This window comes from Bos indicus, chromosome 22 (assembly GCF_029378745.1).
Source record: "Bos indicus isolate NIAB-ARS_2022 breed Sahiwal x Tharparkar chromosome 22, NIAB-ARS_B.indTharparkar_mat_pri_1.0, whole genome shotgun sequence".
In the NCBI taxonomy this organism is placed as follows: domain Eukaryota; kingdom Metazoa; phylum Chordata; class Mammalia; order Artiodactyla; family Bovidae; genus Bos; species Bos indicus.
The window spans coordinates 32,083,543-32,104,190 of NC_091781.1; the positions used below are offsets into that span (position 1 = coordinate 32,083,543).

The following is a 20,648-nucleotide window of genomic DNA, read 5'->3' on the forward strand; positions in this document are numbered from 1 at the left end:
TCTTGGAAAATATCATCAAAATGCTAATGCTAGGGAACACATAGAGCAGACTTAACTGTGAAGAAAGGTGTGCAAATCTTGCATCAGGGCAAATGTCCTCCTAACTATTTCAACAAAAACTCTTAGGCAATTTTATTAGCAATAACACATAGTAAAAGGTAAGAAAAGAAACATCCTTTAAAAGTTCCCCAATTATGATCACGTTGAAAACCAGGCACTTTGAGGACAACTTTTTTGTGTTCAACTGGTTGAGTTTTGCCTGAATTAAGATTCCCAAGGCACATTTGAAACCTGAAATAAAGCTGATTTGACTTGTCGATAGTCTGTTCTGAAGCCTTCTGAACTAGTTCACGAGAAAGGCTTTGGCACCTTTACCTTTCTGCCACTTAATAGCAAAGATAACACCCCAGGTGTTAAACGCCGGTAAAATACAGACGATTGTCCTAAGGATGGATTCAGGAAAAACCACCACCCTGAAATTTGCTGTGGTCCTGTTGCTGTGAGCAATGTTATACTATTGTTTGGGACTGAAATCTGCACATATTTCAGAGGAAAATAGAGACTAGTGGTATGTGGGACTCCTTGGGCTCCTTTTTCCAAATGCCTTTGGGACTATCAATTTCCTGGGGGAGAACTTAAAAAAAAAACAAAAACATTCATTATCTGGTGAGTTCATGAGTGGTGGAACAGCTTTCTTTGCTTATGAGTGGAAATAAACTATCTGCCTGTGCAGGTTTGTGCTAGCATTGGCTGCTACACCTGTGCAGAAGCTGAATCTTCCAGAACCAAACCAAGGATTCTCTTGTGTGCTTCTATTTCCCAGCAAAGAACTATTAGCTAGAGACTAAGAACGGTCTTTGTGTTTCTCATGAGCTGACTGCTGCCTTGGAATTAGCACAATACCAGGGTAGAGGGAGTCTGCTTTCTGGCTGGCAATAGGCAGGTTATTTCCTCTGAGACCCCTCGAGTTAGGAGCAAAGGCAGGTTCTGCAATCAGGAGCACACTGTTGCTCTGAGACTGGTATCTTCACCTTGTGGCTTCAGCACAACCAAGGAAACGTTCAGGGCTGTTCCCTCGGGAGTGGGGTCCAAAGGGATGCTTCGGAGAATTTTTTTTTTCCCTCCTGCATCTCTGGCTGCCGGGAGATATTTATCAGTGCAGGCAGATGCCAAGCAAAAACCCTGTAGTGTAAAGTAAGGTGCTCCCCAAAGCGGATTCGGAGATTGGGACTGGTGTGTGTACGCGCGTGTGTGTGGTGTGTGCAGGACGTGCGAGCCCAGTGCGCTGAGATGCAGCTCTCCTGTTTGCCTGCAAAGAGTCGCTCCACTCCCCCCGCTGCCCAGCGCACTCGGGGAGCGCCAGGGGGAGTCCTCGCTGGTCCGGGCTTCCCGCGCCCCGGGAGCACCGAGGGCTCGCCTGGCGGAGCTTAGCGCAGCTCTCTCGGCGCTGCCAGCAAGCGGGCGGGGTGGACACTGGGTTTCTGTGTGCCCGCCGCAGCCGTTGGCTGGCGGGCGCCCAATCCCGGGGCATGCCGCCCGAGCCTGGCCGGGACGCGCCGTGAAAGACCAGTTTGGGGGAAGGCTTGACCTCTGGCGGCCCGCAGAAGCCGGCGTCCGGAGCCCAGGAGGCCGGGCCGCTGCAATCGGGCTCGTTGGGCTGCAGCTGCGGGAGCCCCCAGGGCACCCCCGGGTTCAGCGGGAAGGAGAAGGCATGGCTTCAGTGTTCATGTGCGGAGTGGAGGACCTGCTGTTCAGCGGCAGCCGCTTCGTGTGGAACTTGACCGTGTCCACGCTGCGGAGATGGTACACAGAGAGGCTGCGGGCTTGCCACCAGGTGCTGCGGACGTGGTGCGGGCTGCGGGAAGTGTACCAGGTAAGCCGTGGCGCGCGGCGCCCGAGGGCCCTAGCGGGATGCCTGGCGCTCCTGGGAAACCGGTTCCACCTGTATGATTTTATTGTCCCTCTCCCTCCACCGCTTTCTTTTTCAACTCCTAGCCGACTGCTCGACTCTTGGGTCAAAAGCTGAGCCACTGTAGGTAACTGCTGCCTGACAAAGCTTGTGAATTTCCCCCAATGTGTAAGGGGCACCCTCAGTGAATTACCTTTGCTTTTGCAGACATCTGTTACAGAGTGATGGTGTTCCGGCAGGGCACTTAGCTCAGAAAGCTGTAGCTTTGCAGCAGAGCCTCTTCAGGGAGCAACTTTGACATTCACATGATTCCTTCCTTTTCATTTCATTGCGGGTGAAGGTAGGCATTTCAGGGAACAAGGATTTCACACTAGTTTATGGATTCACACTCTTCCCTTTGATTTTGCCTTTCCATTAGGCAGCCTCAGCTTGCAAGGCAGCGCCAGGAAAAGCTGATTCTGTGTCTGCTGGCTTTTGGAAGGAAGGACAGCAAATTGTGCACACTTTTGCAGGAGGATGACGGGCTGGGGAGGGGTGTGGTGGCCTGGCTGAGCGTTGGAATGCTAACGTTTGGATTTACTCCCTGTCACACAACACAGCCTCTTTATTTCTCTGCTAGGTCCCGTCCTGCAGGCAAAAAATGCTGCAACTTTGTTCAGTCTCTCTGGGGCTGTAGCTTCCCTTCATTGTTTAAAAACAGTTATTTGTGGATTTAGAAGTCCTGTGCTTTGGCTGTTAATATCATTGAGGTGTTTTTTTAATCGACATTGCATTTAGGAAGCTTCTACCTGGAGTTTAAAGTATAGCACCACGTTTTCTTTCCTGCGATGAAGAATCAGCTTTGTTGCAGATCCTGGATTCTCCCTACTCTGACCATGTTCTCAGTGTGGCTTTAATTCATATGTCATTCTATTGAGTGCCATATCTGATCAAGCTGCTAGTGTTGATAAGCCATTTTCTTCCATCAGTCAGGCAAAATGACAAAGACCAGCACCTGGGATCCAACTGTGGGAACTGGCGTGGCCTTGTCGTCCCTGACATCCACGGCATCCTTGTTAAACTGTGGGAAAGGTTTGTGCTTTCCCGACTCTGCTTTGAATAACGTGCCTGAGATGTCTCGCATTTTGAAAGACTCCAGAAGCCAGGTTGAGAACCAGGGCAGCGTGTGGCAGTTTGAGAGGATTATGGAGCTGTGGAGACAGCCCATCTGGTCACATGACACAGATCACCTGGCTCTTTGGAGTCAGAGGTGTGTCTGCCTCTCAGCCTTTTTCTCTTTGGGGAAATCATTGTTCAGTTTGGTCTGCAGGAGAAGTGACCCTGATCCAGTTATGTTTTCACTTTTTAACATGTGAGAAAGTTTCAAAAGGAGAGCACAGGTACTCTGGTTAACCATGAAACCTTTGTGCCCCTCTCCCAAAGACTCCAGGGACTCACAGCTTACCTCTTCTCCTGGTAGTGAGCCATTCAAAAATGACAGTTTCAGAAGCCTGAGACTCCACACGTTCTTTATAAGGTTGATCCGTAATTACTTTTAAGCAGAACTGCAACTTGAACCTACTGAATTATAGGTTTTCTCTTCTATAAAATGGATCGTGACGGAGCCAGTACCCTCTCGTAATGATAAGGAGAAACACCTAAAATAATGATGACCATCTTTGTTGCTGTTCAGTTGCTCTGTCGTGTCCGACTCTTTGCAACCCCACAGATTGCAGCGCACTAGGCTTCCCTGTCCTTCACTCTCTCAGAGTTTGTTCAAATTCATGTCTATTGAGTCGGCGATGCTGTTTTACAAGTATTGAGCCTTAAGTAGTCAAAGTTCATGTCTTTGGAAATAATTTTAAAATATTTTAAAACTTGAGAGAACTATAGATTTTTAAATTGTACAACATAGTTGTTAGCAAAGAAATTTCCTTTAATGTCTTTCAAATTTGAACAAGAAATATAAATTCTATAGACCTGAGTGGCCATAAAATAGACTGGTTAATACCTTTTACTCCAAGTTAAGTAGACACAGGAGCAAACGCTGCCTCCACCTATGTATGGTCATGAGTAAGTTATTTAATTTTACTACTCTTGTTTCATTGTTTATAAAATGGGAAATATAATAGTACAAACTCTAGAGGTTGATGCAAGACTTAATTGACAGTGCTGAGAGTTTTTAGGACATATTCAGTAAATGTTATCTGCTCTACCAGTTGGGCTATTTTTATTGCAATATGAAAATGAACTCAAAGTAACCTGCAAAACAAACAGTAGGGACTTTTGACACAACTGAAAAATCTAGGAGTAGGATAAACTTCAGGTATGGCTTGATCAGGGCACTCTGGTTGTCCTCCATGATTCTTTCAGCCTTATCTTGTTCATGCAATGGGTGTATGTTATTTGGTTTCCTCCTCGTGATAGCAGATAGCCAAAGTAGTTCCAGGACGTAGGCCCACATATCAACCCATTTAGAAAGAAAGAGGATTTCTCAAAGGCATCAACTATCAAAAAATAATTTCCCAATTTGCACTATGACGAGTCAGTTTAGGGTCTGTTCTCACCCCTACTGCCGTGCACTGATTGGCACAGGGAGTGGAAACATAATTCCTGCATTCTCAAAGGGAATGATATGGCCCCCAACAGGCCAAAATCATTTTCTAGGGATGAGAGGGAGGCAAAAAAAAAACCAACTTAATCTTTGTGTATAAAGCATAGATATACATACAATACATGAACAGATATACAGTCTACTTGTGGAATTTGGGGGGTGAGGTGACTAGCGAACAACATAAATATCTTCAAAGGCTCCTTAAGGGAGTGATAATGAACAAGAAGGTTGAGAAACCCTAAATTTCATCGGTTGGCTTAGGCCACTGGGGTGGCCGCATCATTTCTGAAGCCAAGAGTGAAGTTGGCCCCAGCCAGATGACAAAGCTACCAGACAGTGTCGGGGGGAGTGGAGGGATGAGTCAGTGTCCACTGCATTACCAGAATCTCAAATCTAGAGCTCTTTAAATAAAATGATTATTTTTCAAGATAAGTACAAACACAGATGCACAAATATATTTGTAAGTATCTTGCGACAGTAATGTATTCAAGTTACGGGGGTAGGAGGCCCATCATTAGAATACCTGTATTGCTCTCCCATAATTATACATTCTAAAACTCATAGGGGAATGCGCTACTGTGCTACTCATGTTTCTGGCATGTGAACTTAAAACACCGTAGGGTTACATATTTTATTGAACCCATTTTTTCTTTTTTTTTAAGTGTGGGTTAAACACTTGCTTCTAGTCTCAGTAGTCTTGTTTGTAAGAAAATTGAGGATTCAGTCACTGGAGAGTGAGGGTGGGGCAGGAGAGATCCATTACACGAAATACCTGGCAGTCCCCGGGGGGTGTTTTGTTTATTCATATACTATAAGTGAAATAAGATCTCTACCTATTCGTAAGGAACTTGGCAACCACATCATTGCCTGGCCAGCACAGCCGGGAAGGCATAATTTCTTTGGAATTGAATACTTCCTCCACTTCTAGATATTGGAGAGGCTAGAGACTTAATTTGCCAGAAACCATGAATAATAAAGATACTAGCTACAAGGCATTTCTGTAGTCATGCAACTAAATAAAAAGCAGACTGAGGCTGCACCAAGGCTGCCTTTTAACAAAGACTTGCTTGATGAGTAAAGATTTGAATTTGGTCGACATAGCAGACATGGGACATTCACTCTTCCATTTAGGGCTGAGTATTAAAAGCTGATATATCTCTCTTGTTTTATCTTGCCCAGATGGGTTGTGGTATCACAATTAATTAGGCTTAACAAACAGTTGAGGCGGAAAATGATGGGAGAGTGTCGTTGAAAAAGGATCAACACTCTCTGCTTTTTATTAAGTGTGACGTGTTCTAACAAAGCCCTCAGTTTGTTACTTGGGATATGTTTTCCTTTCATCTCCAACGTCTCAAAGGTAGAATTTCTTGCAAACCCTGAAAGGAGTCATTTGCCTCCAGGAGGAGGCACTTTGGACAGAATCTAGGGTACTTCAGTGACCGTAACAGACTGGGTTAGCCCCCTGGGGCAGACAGCTGGCAGTGATGGGCAGCAGGCATGCCAGATCACGGCAGAGGCTGTGGGCTCCAACTTGAGCAAATCTGACCTTGAGTGGATTGCTTTTTCTCTCTGAGCCCCATTTCCTCCTGAGTAAGAGAGGAGAACTGAAGCCTTGGCATTCTGGATAGTGTAAAAAATTAATGAGATAATGTGTGTAACACTGAATGCCTTGAGTGGCACAAGGACATAAATAAACGTTAGCTGTCAGGTACATAAAGAACTGAATACCAGACCCGAAGAAGGTATCTGATAAAGGATTGCTTAGGGTTTTAATTATTGTTTTTATAAGTGAGACTGATTCTCTGGAAACTGAATTTCCATCTTTATATGCAAAAATGTTCAGTAAGAGAGACTATGGAATCTCCCACACAGCCAATGTAGGGTAGACCTTAGGTATCTGGGCTTGTATTCCACACAGTAGATCCACATTTTTTGATGGCCCGTACAAAAATCTAGGAGGTCGCAGGCAGCTAGCGATAGGGTCTCTGAAGAGATAATCTCTTTATATTCCAAGATTCTGATGACCCATAAATCACTAACACCTGAACTTTGCATCCCGCCATATTGGTTATGGAAGACCAAGTCTCCAAATGGCAGTCGTTCATTGAGCTTTCAGTGACCTGTGTACGTTTCAAACCATACATCCTTTGCTTGGCCCCACCTTCCACTCTCCAGAGCCCCCGGAATTACAGAGGGCAGAAGTGGGGCTGACAAATTACAACCCACAGGGGAAGACTGGCCTGCCTCCTGTTTTTGTAAATAAAATTTTATTGGCTTGCTGCTAAGTCACTGCAGTCGTGTCCAACTCTGTGCGACCCCATAGACGGCAGCCACCAGGTTCCCCCGTCCCTGGGATTCTCCAGGCAAGAACACTGGAGTGGGTTGCCATTTCCTTCTCCAATGCAGGAAAGTGAAAAGTGAAAGTGAAGTCACTCAGTCGTGTCCGACTCTTGCGACCCCATGGACTGCAGCCTACCAGGTTCCTGCATCCATGGGATTTTCCAGGCAAGAGTACTGGAGTGGGTGCCACAGCCCTACTCATTCATTTACATGTTGTCCATGGCTTCTTTGAAAAACAGTGGCAGAACCAAATTGTTGTAACTCAACTAGTTCCAGTTGAATAGTTGATACAAAGAATGTATCGGCCACAAAGCTGAAAATATTTACTATTAGGTTTTTTAAAATGGAGAAAGTTTGCCAGTCCTCAGACTAGAAAAAACAATATATTGGGCAGAGAATGCTAGAGGAAGAAAAGTTTAGAATTTAATCATAGAGAAATAGAACTTGAAGGAATATGGAAGAATTTTCTCATAAAAAACCTAGTCTCTAGGAAATTAATAAACAAATATGCAGGATCAGTGTTCAGTCTGCCTTTGCTAGGTCCTTCACTGTAGAACATGGTTGGAGTTACAGATTGAGTCATTCGTTTGTCCATATATTCATACCTACAATAATTATCAGGTGCTTACTATGTCCCAGTTCCTGTGCCGAGGTGTTAGTAAGACAAAGTCAAGTAGATTGTCTCCTGTGTTCAAGGAGTCTATTGTCAAGTAGGGGAGACATTTAAGAAAATGAAACTCTGTGGAAGGGTTTTACCTGGGTCCTTCAAGTGCTTAGGGAGTTTTAATCAGACAGGAGTAAAGCCAACGGGGAGGGATAATGGAAGCCAAGGAGACTTCCTACAGGAAGTGATTCTCCAGCTGAAGTTGAAAGGACAAGTTGGAGTTAGGTGGAGAAAGGCAGATGGGCAGGCATTTCAGGCCGTTTCAGTGGGGAAACAAGCTCTAGGGTAGGGGGATGGTTATAACGAGTTTTTAAGGTTGATGAGGAAAGAGGGGCTTCCCGGGTGGCACTAGTGATAAAGAGCCCACCTACCAATACAGGAGACATAAGAGGTGCGGGTTCGATCCCTGAGTCAGGAAGATCCTCTGGAGGAGGGCATGGCAACCGCCTCCAGTATTCTTGCCTGGAGAATCCCATGGACAGAGGAGCCTGGTGGGCTACAGTCCATAGAGTTGCAAAGAGTTGGACACAACTGAAGCAACTTAGCACACATGCACGAGGAAAGAGAGAGAGAGACAAAGTCAGAGACAGGGTTTCATTGGGGATAACATCCAAATTTGAATGGTCTTTTATTTTAAGATTAGGATTTGATGTTTTTCTTCAGAACCTTGAGGGCAGGAGACGGGTTAAGTTAGAACTGTCCCTGGCAGGAGTGAGGCTGATAGATGCAAAGGGTTGGGGGCATAGTGGAGCAGGAAAGGAGGGGACCTTAGGAGGCTGTTGCAATGATGTATGTGTGTTGCTCAGAATAGGGTAGGTTTTACTATGGCAACAAACAGTCCCAACATCCTAATGGCTTAAAGAAATAAAAGTTTATTTTCAGTTCAGACTACCTGTCCAATTGCAGGTTGGCTGGAAGCTCTGCTCATCACTGTCACTCAGGTTCACACAATGTTCCTGAACATTGCCAGTTGCCATAATAGAGAGTGAAGAGCTCTTCAGGGCTTTGCACTGGCAATTCAGTGCTTGGTCTCTAAGTAACTCATGTCACTTGTTTCAAGTCATTGGTCACATCACTCACTCGACCACAAGGTCCAGGGAAACCAGTCCTTCCACTGAACAGCATGAATGTTGGTGCAGATTTGGTTCCTTAAGAAGCAGACTCTGAAACAGATTAACAAGCAGGAAGTTTACTAGAGAGTGCTCTGAGGATCTCTACTGTAGAGAGAATAGAAAGAAGTAGGATTGAACAGAGAGAGAAACTGGGTTACAGTTCAGGCTTACAAAGACTCCAGCTGACCTCACCGGTGGCTCTGAACCTAAAAGTTATCTCCAGTTGGAACAAGAGGTCTGGGTGTCCCCACCCCACCTTCATCACCCCATCATTGGAGATGGGCTGCCCTTGAGTCAGTGGTATGTTCTTGAAGTAGACTTCTCTCTTTAATTCCTTAAATAAAATCTGAGATGACAGCTCAAATATCTCTAGGCAGCTGATGGAATAAGTCTGGGCAGCTCATCACACAGCATATTATGCAAATATCTGCCCGACAGGTGCTAGGGTCAAAACCTGAACTGTGGCAGGGCCAGTGGGAAGGAAGTAAAGTAAAGGGATTGCATTGATGTGAAGGATGAAGAATCGAGCTTTAAAACATGGCAGTCTCCCAACTGGCTCTTATGCTCTGTTGAATGAATTGTGCAACCATGGAGTTAGTTTATAGTAGCAACACATACAGAAAGAAGCGAAAACTTGGTTGATAAAGGAAATATGAGTCTACTTACCACTGAGGAAATTGGGATGCCAAAAATTGATAAGAAAACTATCTTAACATTTGAGCCCATTGTTTAGCATAAATAAATTTCTAAAGGACTGTATGATTCAAGATCAGCACAATCAGTCGCAGGATCTTTAAAAAGCATTTTTTGAACCCGTGTTGTACAGTCTGTAAAACATCAAGTTAAGAATAGACTCTCTTGCCCTTTTCAGGTTGGTGTTTGTTTTTCTCCTTCCATCTTTCCCTGGTGGAGCTGCAGCATAAAATAACTTCCTGTTCGTCCCCTACTTATGTTTCTTCTGAACATTATGTTTGGGATGTCCAGTTTGGTTGTGGAAAAGTGTGAATGACTCAAATGGGATAAAAAAATTGAAATTAAAATCCATAAGTAATTATATATGTGTGTGTGCATATACATACCTAAAAGATAAAAATTCTGACATTCGTGAAATTAACTTTAGCCATGAGAGAAGCTGGTCAATATGGTAAATTAAATAGAACCATTTCCTCCTATTATCCTAATCATTTTTAGTTTCTTGAATTTTGTGTGTGGGCAAAGCTCATTGCTTAAGTAATTATTTTCTCCTTAACTAGCGTTTTTATATCGTCTTACTGTCTTGACAAATAGCTACTAATTATTAAGCAGCTACTCTGTGCTCCGCCTTGTGCTTGGTACTTTACATGTATTATCTTTTTTTAAAGAAATATATCTTTGGGGAAATATTTCAATATACAAAAGTATAAATGATAATATAGGTAAAAACCCATATACCCACCACTTAGTTTTAAGGCATCTTAATATTTTACCATGTTTTCTCTCGATACTTTTTTTTTGTAATATGATAAAAATTTACAGAATCAGTTGAAACCATGTTTTTACCTCTCCTTTCTCCCTAAAAATAGTCCTATTCTGAATTTCATGGTTTTCATCCCCAGGCACATCTTTCTCATTTTGCCGCATATATTTATATCTATAAACAATATATATTATTTTTGTGTTTGTAAAATTTAAATAAGGATGTGTCATTCTGCTACCTTATTTTTCTCTCAACAGGCTTTTGGGACCTGTCTCTAAATTCATTTTAACTCTTATATTCCATTGCCTTAAACATACCAACCTCTTGTTGATGGACATTTAGGTTGTTGGCAAAGTTTTAGTGTCCCCAACATACTACACTGAAAAGGTTGTGTTTGTCTTTTTGTGCTTGTGAGCAAGAGCTTCTCCAGAGTATATACTAAAAGGGAGACTTACTAGATTTTTGGCTTTAATAGATGTTGTGCCTTTATATTTTCTGTCCTTACAATCACTCTTCAAGATGATATCATGAATCCCACCTCATTGGTTTTATATACTTATTAGCTAATAAGACATTGCGCTGAAGTTTGAACCGAGCTCTAAAGCTCATGAATGATATCATGATTCAGCATCACGTCTTATTAGCTAGTAAGTATATAAAACACTTAGCCTTTTGCCCCTGACTTGCAGCTTTATTAAAAAGATATATAAAGGTAGTATCTCATTTATTCACTTATTTGCTCAACAAACATTGGGTGAAAACATAGCTGAGTGCTTAAAAATGAAATGTGTAAACTTCTTGAATTCAAATCCTAACTTCCCTTTTGTTAGCTATGTGAGTTCTCAGAGATTGTTCTCATTAACTTTTTTCTGGGACTTCTCTGGCAGTCCAGTGTTTGGGACTTTGCCTTCCAATATCAGAGGTGCAGGTTAAAGCCCTAGTTTGGGAACTAAGATCCCACATGCCTTGGTGAGCAAAAAAAACAGAATATAAAAAGCAGATACAATATTGTAGCAAATTCAATAAAGACTTTAAATTACATCTAAAAAATATTTTTTAAAACTTTTTTCTGCTGTAAAATATGGTTAATTATAGTGCCTCCCTTTAAGAGTTATGCTCCCAGGATTGTTATAAAAATAAAATGCATTAATATTTGAAAGCACTAAAACAGTGTTGGATGTATTCATGGATGGATAGATGGACAGTGGATGGACAAGGAGATGGATGGACAGACAGATGGGCAGATGCTTGGGTGGATGGACAAATGGTTGGACTGAACTGATGACTGGGTGGATAGATGAATGGATGGATGGATAAAAGAATGGATGGACAGACAGATGGGAAGATGGTTGATGGCTAGATGAACAGATGAACTAATGGTTGGATGGATGGATGAATCTCTCACAATTATCTTCATATGTGCAGTCCTCACCATCTTATGCATATGCATAACCTTTGGAGCTTTTAAAATCTGCAGAAGCCTTGGCTCCAACATCCTCTCTCTTCTCCAAATTAAGAACTAGAGTCTAATGTAGCAAGTAGGAAAGGGGCCCACTGACCACTGCACAGAGATCCTGTGCTCACATGGTTTCATGGCAAGCATTTTATCAGAGACTCTGTCTTCCTAATGCTGTTGTCTTCTTCGTTTATTCTTTGAAGGCAAAGATTCTCATAAGTGTTTAATTGTTTCCTTTTTTTCTCCAAGATGAAGGCATTAAACTTTCTCTCTCTCAACCCTGAACCCTACTCTGGTATGACCGAGAGCCCTAGATTCTCATGTATAAAGGCTCTGGGGCCCCACTTACTGATGGCATTCTCATCCATGTAAGTGCTCTTCTGATGTGATTCTTAAATTTCCAACTGCTTAGGAGACCGCTATTACAGGCATCATGCTATGCTTGGGTAAAGTAGCCAGCAAACATTTTTACAGGAATTAGTTAGTCTCATTAAAATGTGATTAGATGCCTATTAGCTAAAAGAGAAAAGAGAGAAATAAAATGGGCTTTGGTCAGCTGGGCCTGGGTTACAAATCAAGACTTCATCACTTACCTGCTGTGTGACCTTGGGCCAAGTGACTTCATTGCTCTGAACTTGTTTCTTATACAAAAGATAAAATAAGATGTACATTTTAAGTTTGATATAAAAGTGTAATATGGATTCAGAAAAGGTAGCTTTTCCAATGTAAATGTTTGGGTGCCTTACAAAGTTGATCCTAAAGCCTGAAATTATCATGCTAGTCATGAATAGTGCAAACTGTGATCAGGAATTAAACCCAAATGCCCACATATACTAGCTGTGTGTCATGAGCAAGTTACATGCTCTCTTCGTGCCCCCTTTTCTCACCTATGTGATGGGGATGGTATTATAATAGTGCCTGCCTCTTGGGATTGTTGAGGGGACAACACAAGATTACATAATAAAGGTCTCTCTGGGGTACCTGGCTCAAAATCAGCAGTTAAGGAGTGTCATTTTTACTTAATGAACGTTTTATATGTTGTCAGACATAGCGCTAAGCATTTGGCCACGCTGCACGTCTTGCAGGATCTTACTTCCCTGACCAGGGATCGAACCCAGCACCTCGGCAGGGAAAGCACCATATTCTAACCACTGGACCACTGGGAAATTCCCTAAGCATTTCATATTTACCATTTCATTTAATTCTCCTAACAATGACATGAAGTAGGCACTATAAAACCCACTTGGCAGACATAAACATTGTTTAGCATGTTAAGTCACTTAGCCAAGAGCAAAGATGGAGGATTCAGATCTGTCTAAATCCATCCCTCAGCCACTGCATGGAATGGGCGTGGTTTGCAAACCAGTCAGCCTCTTCCTTTTCCACGTGTGCCTTCATTGAGTCCTTTCTAGCACTTTTCCGGCCTCTAATCTCTGCCTCTACCCAACCCTGTAGTCACAGCAGGTATTAATAAACCCATTGAGACTGAATGACTAATGCCATTTTCCCTCTACAGTCTACTCCCAGCCCAGCCTCCAGAGTGGTTTGTTAAATGTTAAGTCAGATCATGTCATCCATCGTCTTGTTCAGAACCCTGTAATGACTAACAACTCAGAAAAAGCCCGTCTCACTTTTAACCTACCAGCTGCTGCATAATGGATACCTTCTTCTCTAGTGTCCTTCACCAACCACCCCCAGCAGACACGCTCAACTTCTGGTCTTTTTATTATTACTGATGTTAGCATTCTATTCACTGTATTTGTGTATGCGTGTGTATTCTAGTTAATAGTTGACATATAACATTATATTTGTTTCAAGTGTACAGCATAATGATTCAATATTTATATATATTGTGAAATGGTCACCACAATAAGTCTAGTTAACTTCCATCGCCACACATAGTTACAGATTTTTTGTTCCTATAATGATAGCTTTTAAGAGCTACTGTCTTAGCAACTTTCAAACATACAATACAATATTATTAACTATAGTGCCACGTGGTACATTACATCCCTTGACCTATTTATTTTAGAAAGTTTATGCCTTTTGATCCCCTTCGCCCATTTCACCCACCCTCCAAGCCCTGCCTTTGCATGTGTGTTCAGTCGTGTCCGACTCTTTGCAACCCCATGGACTGCAGTCTGCCAGGCTCATCTGTCCATGGAATTTTTCAGGCAAAACTACTGGAGTGAGTTGCCATTTCCTACTCTAGGGGATCTTCCCACCCCCAGGGTCAAACCCACATCTCCTGGGTCCCCTGCATTGGCAGGCAAACTCTTTATCACTGAGCCTCTTGGGAAGCCCACCTCTGGCCAACCACCAATCTGTGTCAGTGAGCTGCCTTGACCTCTGGTCTCAACTTGAGATGCTCTTTCTCTCTGTAAGTCTTCTCCAGCAACACGGACCTCTTTGCTGTTCCTTCAGCCCTGCCAATGCATTCCATCCTCAGAGCCTTTGCCCTTGGCATTTTCTCTGCCTGGAACTTTGTCACCCAGAGGGTCACGAGACATGCTTCCCCCTTCACTTCCTGCAGATCTTTCTTCAGATGCCACCCAACCAGTGAGGCCACCCCAGGCTGTTCTCTTATTCTGCTTTATTCTTCTCTGTAACCCTATCACCACCTGACGTTAGGAAATCTATTTGCTTAGGTGCTTACTGTGTTTCCCCAACCGGAATGTTAGCTGATGAGGTGGAGAAACTTTGCTTTGTTCACTGCAGTGTCCTCAGCTCCTGAAACATAATATTCCTTCAGAAATAGTTCTTGACTAAATGAACAAACTAGCTCAGTCAGTAGGGCATGAGAATCTTAATCTCAAGGTCGTGGGTTCGAGCCCCACATTCAGTGAAGTTTTGGGGTTCACTGGTAGCTCAGACGGTAAAGAATCTGCCTGCAATGCGGGAAACCTGGGTTTGATCCCTGGATTGGACGTTCCCCTGGAGGATGGCATGGCAACCCACTCCAGTATTCTTGCCTGGAGAATCCCATGGACAGAGGAGCCTGGAGGGTTGCAAAGAGTCCGACATGCTAAGCGCAGCACAAATGAACAAAGGGATCTGCTTTACATTTTAAGAAACTTGCTCTAGCCACTGTGGCGGGGAAGGGTGGGGAATGGTAAGAGCAGTCAGGAGGCCGTTTCTGATGCCCAGCCGAGGGACAGTGTACTGGGGTGGGCTGGAATGGTGGCCGCACGTGCTATAGGAAGAAGCTAGGAATTTGGAGCAGGAGGCTGCTGCACGAAGGGGACTCTGTCCAACGAGAATGTTTACAGTCTATAAAGTTTTGGAAACATCCAGGATGAGGCCGTGTGTGTTGAAATGGATTTGTGTCTGTGTGTGTTTACTCTTTTTCATTATGGAAAATAGCCCCAAGCCAGTGTAAGCTGATTGCGAGTAGTTCTCTGAAAGTCATTCCGTTAAGGAAACAGAGGGCAGAGAGCAGAGTGAGATGTTTCCTCCCACCCCTGTAAAACAGGGTCAGTCAGGGACCCCGGCTTCTGTGTTCTACCAGCTGCAAGTCCCCGCCCGTGCCCAGCCCAGGGTGTGGAAGCTGGCAGTTTCTGCAGTTCTCGTCAGCGCTGACTGTCAAGTGATCTCTGTTTCCTGTGCCCGGCCCTGTGGTTAAGCTCTGGAAGGTGCCCTCTTTGGCCTGACCAATGCTGACAAACGTTTCAGACCCCTGGCTTTCTCTTCGTGGCACTCTGTGGAAGTTGATTATCATTCTGACCCTGGCCCAGATCATTCCCATCCCCTGGAAATAAGGATGGATGGACCCTTTGGATTTGCCTGGATTCCTGGGAGGAAAAAAAACTTTCTTTCTGCTCTTCATTAGTGTTTAATTAAAAGCTTGCTATCCCTAAGTCTTTGGCTATGTCCAAGCTTTTTAAAATTCTGCAAGCACAGACAATATAAAGAGAGTTTGACCCGTTGAGTTACAAGAGCTGGGTTATGGTGTCTAATTATCAACCTCAAATAATGACGGAATCATTCGGAGAAGGCAATGGCAACCCACTCCAGTAGTCTTGCCTGGAAAGTCCCATGGATGGAGGAGCCTGGTGGGTTGCAGTCCATGGAGTCGCTAAGAGTCCGGCACGACTGAGCAACTTTACTTTCACTTTTCAGTTTCACGCATTGGAGAAGGAAATGGCAACCCACTCCAGTATTCTTGCCTGGAGAATCCCAGGGACAGAGGAGCCTAGTGGGCTGCCGTCTATGGGTTCTCACAGAGTCGGACACGACTGAAGTGACTTAGCAGCAGTAGCAGCATAATCTTTCAGAACAAAAAGGAATATGAGGCATTTACAAAATATTTCCTGAAGACAAAGTGCACTTACTTTTAACCAATAGTTAAATATCAGCTTTTAAATGTAATCAGAGTTTTAAGTTTGAAGCAGTTTGGTTCAGGATATGAAGAATTTTAACCATCAACTCATATTTAAATTTATGGGGTCTTTCCTTCCTTAAGATTTTGTATATTAATCTTTCTAGGTATTGATGCCAGATATAGTTCCAGCTAAGCTCATGAGATTTTTTCCTGTCAAATTCCTTCTGGAAATGAGATTTCTTTTAGTGAATGTATTTTTCCTTTAATAAACTTCAGAAACCAACTCTGAGTTTGAAAAAAATTTTTTCTGAGATGTTAGTGCCAGAGTCTGAACAGTGCCCTTTATTCACTACCAAATTGCATCAGTTTAAGTTTTTTTTTTTCAGGCTCAGGCATTACATTAGGTCACAAATATAGCAAAAACTTGCCACACCTTTATGCTGTGTATTGTGTGTTTTAAGTATTTAATTATGTCTTTCTATCCTTTTCTTCCCCACCCTCTTTTTTGGTATACTTTCTCTGCGTCAAATAGGTCACACTTAAATGTGTAAATAAATAACATATGTGTGTGTATACATGTATATATGAAAAATGTATAAATACACGTACACATATGTGCATGTGTGTTTATATATGTCACTGTATCTGAAGTTTTTCCCCAAAATAAGACCACGAGCCAAATATTTACCAGACATCACTTTTCTTCCCCTAATCTTCAACATCACTTCTAAATTTATATTATAGCCCTGAAGTAAATATCTAGTACCAATAATATGGTTGGGTTCCATAATAGATTGTATTCTTCAGGAAGTTGCTATCAATTTTGATGAAGTCCAGCAAATGAAGATTTGGTCAACAATGTCACTTGTTTCCCTTGGTTTAAAAATGAAGAAAATACAAAATCAGAGAACTGGTCGTGTGTTCCTGGTCACCTTCTGCATTGGCTCAGCTCACTGATCTGTGAAGTGAGGCCTTGGCATGGGCTGCCATACTGGAGGCTGCTGGGTGGTCAGTAAACAGCAGTAGGGCAATTCACTCAAAGTGCAGCTCTTGCGTCTACCCCTTCCCCAGCAGCTCCATCCAAGGAGGACCAGGTGGGTAGTTAAGAGCTTGAGGGACCTGTGAGGAAAAAGAGGAAGCAGCCTTCCTTGGCCCATGCAGCTTCATTTATTATTTACAGATATTAATGACATCAGTCTGTTTTAATGGAACATGTAATGAGATGAACAGCTTTATCTATTTCCTTTGAGTGATTTGCACATACCCTTTGGGAGCTAAGGATGTTGGAATCAGATAAATATGAGCTCTAATCCTGTTCCTTATGCCTTCCTGGTTGTATCACCCAAAGCTTAATACCTCATTCTTTTGAGCCTCAGTTTCCTCATCTATGAAATGGGAACATAATATATCATCATACTGTTGCCAGCTGTTTTTTGTTTAGTTTTGATTTTTTGGCCATGCCATGCAGCATATAGGATATTAGCTCCCTGACCAGGGATTGAACCCCTGCCCCGTACATTAAGAGCACAGAGTTCTAACCATTGGACTACCAGGGAGGTCCCTGTTGCCAGGTTTAAGGGAAAGGATGCCCTTGTGACTGCTCATAATGGTGTCTAGAACATTGTTGGGGGCCAGAATGAGGCACTCCGCTGGTGGCAAAGGTCATGAGGAAGGAGGCTTGACATATGCAAAGGCGGGATCGAGCCTCAGGAGTCCCCCTGGAAATCCTCGAGCATCTACCCCCATAACCAGAGCCTGCCTGCTTTACTACTTTGTGCTCCCACCTACACCTCTGACTTTACAGGGGGCTGTCCCCCACCACCTCTTTCGGAGAAGGAGTTAAACTAGAGCTCCAGTTAATAAAAACTCCTGGGCGTGACAAGAGTGTTTTAACCTACAAACTCCTCTGAAGGTTCTCTAGCCTGCCTGACAGGCTTGTCTGGCCACATGTGATTGCTCACAGCCTCCCAACCATGAGAGGCACGAGATGCTTTAAACCTTCTAAAAACAGGTTCCTTAGAAAAGTTAGAAAACTATTAGTATAAGTATAATGGGCTGATTAGAAATTGTATTGGTGAAGGGTTTTTCATTTGTTGAGCCAATGTTTGTTGCTAAGTCTCCATATCCCCTGCCCTTACACACATTAATGAATATATAGAAGAAATAAGTATTAACCTTTGATATTAATCACATTAGACCTTAGGCTAAGTAAATTCTTTCCTTAACTAAAACCCACTACACCCTCACCCTATAGGAATGTAACTTTATTTGGGTGGCATCTGTTTTGAGAATAATCACCCCTGGAGAAATAAGTGTCCTGGTTGACTGACCGCTGTCACAAGGAGAGGGTCATAAATTGTCAGCAGGCCCCCTGGCCAGAAGATGATGTAACACCCCTAAGACCTCTGTATACATTTGTATGAAGCACCTGACTTTGATAAGTCAGGACTGCTGACCCCGCGTGACTTTTGCATAACATCTCAGTGTATAAAAGTAGACCATGGAAAATAAAGAACTGGGATCAGTTTCTCGAAATGCTGGTCTCCCCATGTCGCTCGCTGTCTCACTCTGGCTGAGTCTCCATCTGGAGCGCGGAACCCACCAAGCTTACTAATTTTGCCTGGGCTTCTAAGATCCGACCGGGGAGGCCTCAGTGTCTCCTCTCCTTCGGGAGAACGGAAGGATGCCTGTGGCCTACGTAAGTGGTGCAAACTTCTTGTCTTGAAGTTTTATTGGTCTCCCGCGTAAACCAAGCTACTCAGCCTCTTTTCTCCACTGAATTTTCCTACTGAGCTATCCTCATTCTATTACTCTTTACATCTCTAATTAATATCTAATTGAAGCTATTGTATCCTGATCCTCGCCATCGCCATCCCCGCTTCAAATACCCTGGATCAGCCGGGGCTGGACCCCGGCAGAACGACTAGAACACAGTACATTGTAGTTTAGGGAAAAGGCCTTGGTACTGAAATACGCCAAAAAAGACAAATGTTAGAAATGGGATACTCACTTCCTCTCTCATCTCAATGAAGTTATCTTAAATAAGGATAAGAGATGAGGTGGATATTTTGAAGCAGAATTTAATTATAATCTGATAAATTGTTACAACCTTTTCATAGAAGAGTTTAGTTGTATCTAATCAAAACGTAAGATATGTGCCCTGTTTGATCAAACATTTCCATTTCAGGAAGTTGTCTGAAGGGCGTAATGGAACATGTGTAAGGATTTTCATAGCAGAATGATTTGAAATAGCAAACCAGTGGAGACATGAATAGGAGGATGATTAGTAGAATGATAATCCCTCCAAAACATGGGATTCTGTGACATCAGTAGAAAAAGTGAAGTAGACCTATACGTCACAGCCTCCCAGAATTGTCACTGATCTATTTTGGGGTGAAAATAAACACAAAAGACAGAACACTATACAGGATGTGTGTGTGTGTGTGTGTGTGTATGTATGTGTCTATAGAGGTGGTGCCTGTGGTAAAGAACCTGCCAGTGCAGGAGATGTAAGAGACACAGGTTCGATCACTGGGTTGGGAAGATTCCCTGGAGGAAGGCATGGCAACCCACTCCAGTATTCTTGCCTGGGAAATCCCATGGACAGAGGAGCCTGGCAGGCTATAGTCCATAGAGTCGCACAGAGTCAGACACGACTGAACTGACTTAGCATGTGGCACATAACAGAGAGACAAAAAGACATAAATAAATGTGAGAAGTGTGTATCTATGTTCTTGTACATGAGAGAACAGGGTTGGAAATACATAGACCAAACCATTTATAACGTTTACCCCAGGGAAAGGTCAGTAGACAAAGGGAAAGGTTTCTGCTTCTTTTACTTCAGTCATTCTGAATTTCAATTGCCTACAGCAAGGATATATGTGATTTTTTAAAAACTTCCTATTCAAAACATCTGATCCAGGCTGTTGTGTACAGTGTTTCTGGGGAGCAGGAATGTGTTTAGTTTAGCCTTGTGTCACAGCACCTGGCATGTAGCAGTGTCTCTGCACGAGTATTATTTTTGTGTCTGTTTAATGATGACTACTAGCCATTACTGACGAAATTACTGCTGTTACCCAAAGAGTGTGTGGTGGAGTCTGGCTGCTCGCTGCCCAAAAGCCAATAAACAGGCCACATTGGTGGAAAGGGAAGTTTGCTCTATTTCAGATGCCGGCAACTGGGTGGTGAGGGTGGTGGCCTCACCAGCAACCAGTGGGGCAAGAGCTTTTATAGACAGAAAGAGGGAGCTACTGGCAGAAATGGCACAAGTCCGCTCTGACAGTCATCTTCAAATTGGTCATTGCTGGTCTGACCAGCATCATCTTGATTGATTGAGGTATAGTTAATCTTCCCAGAGTTCATTTGTTCCCATTTCTCTGAGGCCAGTTCTAGGAACTGTGGAAGCTTATGTCTTGGATCAGAAATTGAGATGGCTAGATGGCATCATCATGAAATGTTCATGCAATGAACGTGAACTTAAGCAAACTTCCGGAGATGGTGAGGGACAGGGAGGCCTGGCGTGGTGCTGTCCATGAGGTCACAGAGTCAGACACAACTGGACGACTGAACAGTAACACGAATGTTGTGAGTACAGTCTGGTCATCGTGAAGTTAACTTCTCCACCTGGTATTTTAGTATCTATAAGACATATCACAGGATATGGCACAGAATATTATCTATAGCCCTTGAGAAAGATCTTAAGGTCCTTGACTGTGCTTAATGACTACATTATTATTATTTAGCCTCCTTTGTTTTCCTTTGTTTCCGCATTTCTCATTTCTCTGATTAAATTCGCTC

General features: G+C 43.2%; 1 protein-coding gene across 4 annotated transcripts in view; it reads left to right on the forward strand.

The window, feature by feature from the left end:
• Window positions 1-20,648, forward strand: part of FRMD4B (FERM domain containing 4B) — a 359,361-nt gene that overhangs the window by 162,962 nt on the left and 175,751 nt on the right. Inside the window, exon 1 of one of the 4 annotated variants that reach the window (XM_070776331.1) lies at window positions 1,345-1,873. The exons of 1 other annotated variant lie outside the window; for it this stretch is intronic. In XM_070776331.1, the coding sequence (XP_070632432.1) occupies window positions 1,712-1,873 (162 nt within the window). In that variant the 5' untranslated portion in view covers window positions 1,345-1,711. Of the gene's footprint in view, window positions 1-1,344; window positions 1,874-1,898; window positions 20,436-20,648 lie in introns of those variants that run through there. 2 more of the 4 variants (XM_019984892.2, XM_070776330.1) reach the window with 2 other exon arrangements.